This window comes from Cariama cristata, unplaced genomic scaffold, assembly GCF_000690535.1.
Source record: "Cariama cristata isolate BGI_N322 unplaced genomic scaffold, ASM69053v1 scaffold33219, whole genome shotgun sequence".
Classification (NCBI taxonomy): Eukaryota; Metazoa; Chordata; class Aves; order Cariamiformes; family Cariamidae; genus Cariama; species Cariama cristata.
The window spans coordinates 20,572-23,340 of record NW_009634682.1 but is presented as its reverse complement, the minus strand read 5'-3'; the positions used below and the strand labels follow the sequence as shown (position 1 = coordinate 23,340).

The following is a 2,769-nucleotide window of genomic DNA, read 5'->3' as shown; positions in this document are numbered from 1 at the left end:
TCCCCCCCCAAAAAAGGGAAAGCAGCCCAAAGTCTGTATCCTACTACTTGAACCGCTGTGTGCCTCCCCGTTGCGTGGCTTCTCCAACATGTGAGTCCCAGCTCCAAGGGTCTCAGCTTCCTCGTCATCTCCTTTGGGACCCCTCAGAGCTGTTGCCACAGGATGGGGCCATCCTTGTCCCCCAGTCCCTGCTACCCAGGACGGAGGCAGCCGCATCTGCTGCCTGCTCCAGGCCCGTGTCAGCAGCTGCGTTTGCGATCTGCTGGCGGATATGGCGGCCACGTGCACGACCCCCCCCCTCCCCGAGTCCCGCCGGCTGGACCCAGCCGTGCCAGATGGCTTCTCTCCGGCAAACGGATGTGTCCAAGGGATGGAGGGTCCCCAGGCCCTGCCCTGGGGGGTCAGAACAGGAGATGCTGCCTTCGTGGTGGCTCTTCTCCAGCTCCACGCCAGGGGTGGGTGGACATCCTGGGAGGAGGGAAGGCTGTGCTCCAGGCTCTCCCCCAGCTCCTGGCGTCCTGTGTGATCTCAAGCCCAGGTTTTTAAAGGCTAAATCTCACTGATATTATCCTGTTGATATAAAGGATGAGTGGACTCATTATTGGTGCTTGTGCCGGTTGTTAACAGCGTGGCTGTCATCAGGCTGAAGCTGTCACTACACTGGCTCAACCTCGCTTCATGGGGGCTCCTTTGGGACCCCGGGGCCGTGCCGCATCCTGCCCCGACCCTGTGCCTGCCTGGGTGCTGGAGGGCGTGGGGGGTATGGGCAACCCATGGCGTTTGGATGGGATCCAGCAGCAGATCTCTGCATTTCCTCCCCTTTCCTGTGAAGTTCAGCTTTTTGTTTCCACCTGGCTGGCTCCTGTGCAGAGCAGGGGGTCTGATGGTCTTAAGGGCATCTGCTTCTTTAAAGAGGACTGGCTGGAGTGGGGTGGGAAGGGCTGCGTGGGTGACATGTGGGTGTCCAGGCATGAGCCAGGACATGGTCAGGCAGCTGCTGGCTCTCGACTGAGTGACTGGGATGGGAGCATCACTCCATGGATGGAGGCTTCCTTCGGTGATGCTTCGTGCCCCCAAGCTGAGGGTCTGACACCAGTGTCCATCAGGTTTCCTTAGACACGCTTCTGGCTCTCGGGGGGGGGGTTGGGGGTTTTGTTCTTATGTAACCTGCCCAGCCAGGGAGCTTTGTGGGCTGAGGGGGACCTGTATGAGGGGCAGAACCAAACCCGAACAAGGGGCACTTGTCGGAGTGCTGCTCCACTGCACGGGGCGACCTGTGCGTCTGCTCCACTGCAGCTGAGAGTGCCGGAGCAGATCCTGCGCGGTGCTGGGCCTCGGTGAAGGCAGGGCTGCTGGCTCTTCAAGCGTAAATCAGAGCATCCGATCTGGTGTTGCATCCTTCTCTCTTTGCCTCCTAACTTCCCTGTTGGTAAAACAGGGATGATGATGTTTAGATTTTATGATGATGTTGGGAGTTGGGTTGCTGGCTGCCCCCAAGTCCTGTGCCCTGCTGTGCGGCGGTGGGGCCCTCTGCTCCCCTCTGAGCACCCATGGGGTGTGGGTGGGATGGAGGGCAGCGCAGGGATGGTTTCTACTCTGGGTTTGAATTTCCTTGGCTCTGGTTCCAGTTTTGTTGCTGGGTTTGTAACTTGTCTGAAGAGGCAGAGCCTGGCCCTCAGACCTCACCTGCTTTACAGGGCATTAGGAACCCTGAGGTGAAGGGGCAGAAATTGGGTTATGAGCCTCAGGCAGCCTCCGTAAACATCTCTTGAGATGCTCAGGTGGATGGTAACTAAATTCTGAACTTCTTTCATGTTTTTCAGCTTTGAAAAGATCTTTTGAGGTCGAGGAGGTAGATCAGTCTTCAAATTCCTCTACCCCACAAAGACGGACCCCAAACCCCCTCCTCAGGTCCACCGTGTCCAGCTCCACACAGAAGTTTCAGGAACTCGGCACAAGGAATTTGGAGCCATCCGCCCGACATGCAGACCCCACAGGCCAAAGATCACCCAAGCCCTCTTTGAGGAGAGTGGAGCTCTCTGGACCCAAACTGCCTGAGCCAGTGTCCAGAAGAACAGAAATCTCCATTGACATCTCATCCAAGCAGGTGGAGAACTCCACCTCGGGGTTGTCAAGGTTTGGCCTCAAAAGAGCAGATGTGCTGGGGCACAAACCCCCCGAGCCCACCCCAAGGAGGACTGAGATCACCCTCGGCAAGCCCCAGGAGCCGGGTCTCCGGAGGGTGGAGGCACCGGCATCAAAGATCCCCGAGGTGCCCCAGCGAAGAGCTGAGACGGCCAGCGCTCCTGTGCCCGACACGGCCACCAAGCGCGTGGAAATTCAGGTAGCGAAGGCTGCCGAGGTCCCAGCCCCACCTACACGGCAAGTGGAGAGCTCGGAGCCTCCCCTGGTCACCCAGCCTCCCCAGGCAGAGCCAAAGCCACAGCCGGTGCTGATGGAGAGCCCACCAAAGAGAGAAGAAGGTGAGTACAGCTCCGGGTAGCTGCTTGGGTGAGATACTGGCTGGTACCTGCCTTTGTCCCTCGCTGCGGGCTCAGAGCCCACGTGGGGACGCCGAGCATTGTGTGCTGCTCTTTTGGCTGCGGTGATGATGCCTTTGGAGGCTGGTCTTGGATCTGTGCTCAGCTGTGTCTACACACATGACTGTTATCCTTGGGTTTATCCTGGCTGAAAGAGCTGTCAGTTTGAATAAAAAATGCTATCAAGCCTATAAGGAAATAGAATAGAAAATGCCAAAAGCCTGAGTGC

The 2,769-nt window shown here is 58.0% G+C and overlaps 1 protein-coding gene across 1 annotated transcript; it reads left to right on the top strand.

Annotated features, from left to right (window-relative positions):
- Positions 1-271: 271 nt before the first annotated feature.
- LOC104167102 (septin-9-like) lies at positions 272-2,483 on the top strand (the record flags this gene model as incomplete). The annotated part of the gene is made up of 2 exons (XM_009707239.1): positions 272-455; positions 1,809-2,483. Coding segments are annotated over exons 1-2 (859 nt in total), but the record flags the coding sequence as incomplete, so codon positions are not given.
- Between the last annotated feature and the right edge of the window lie 286 nt (positions 2,484-2,769).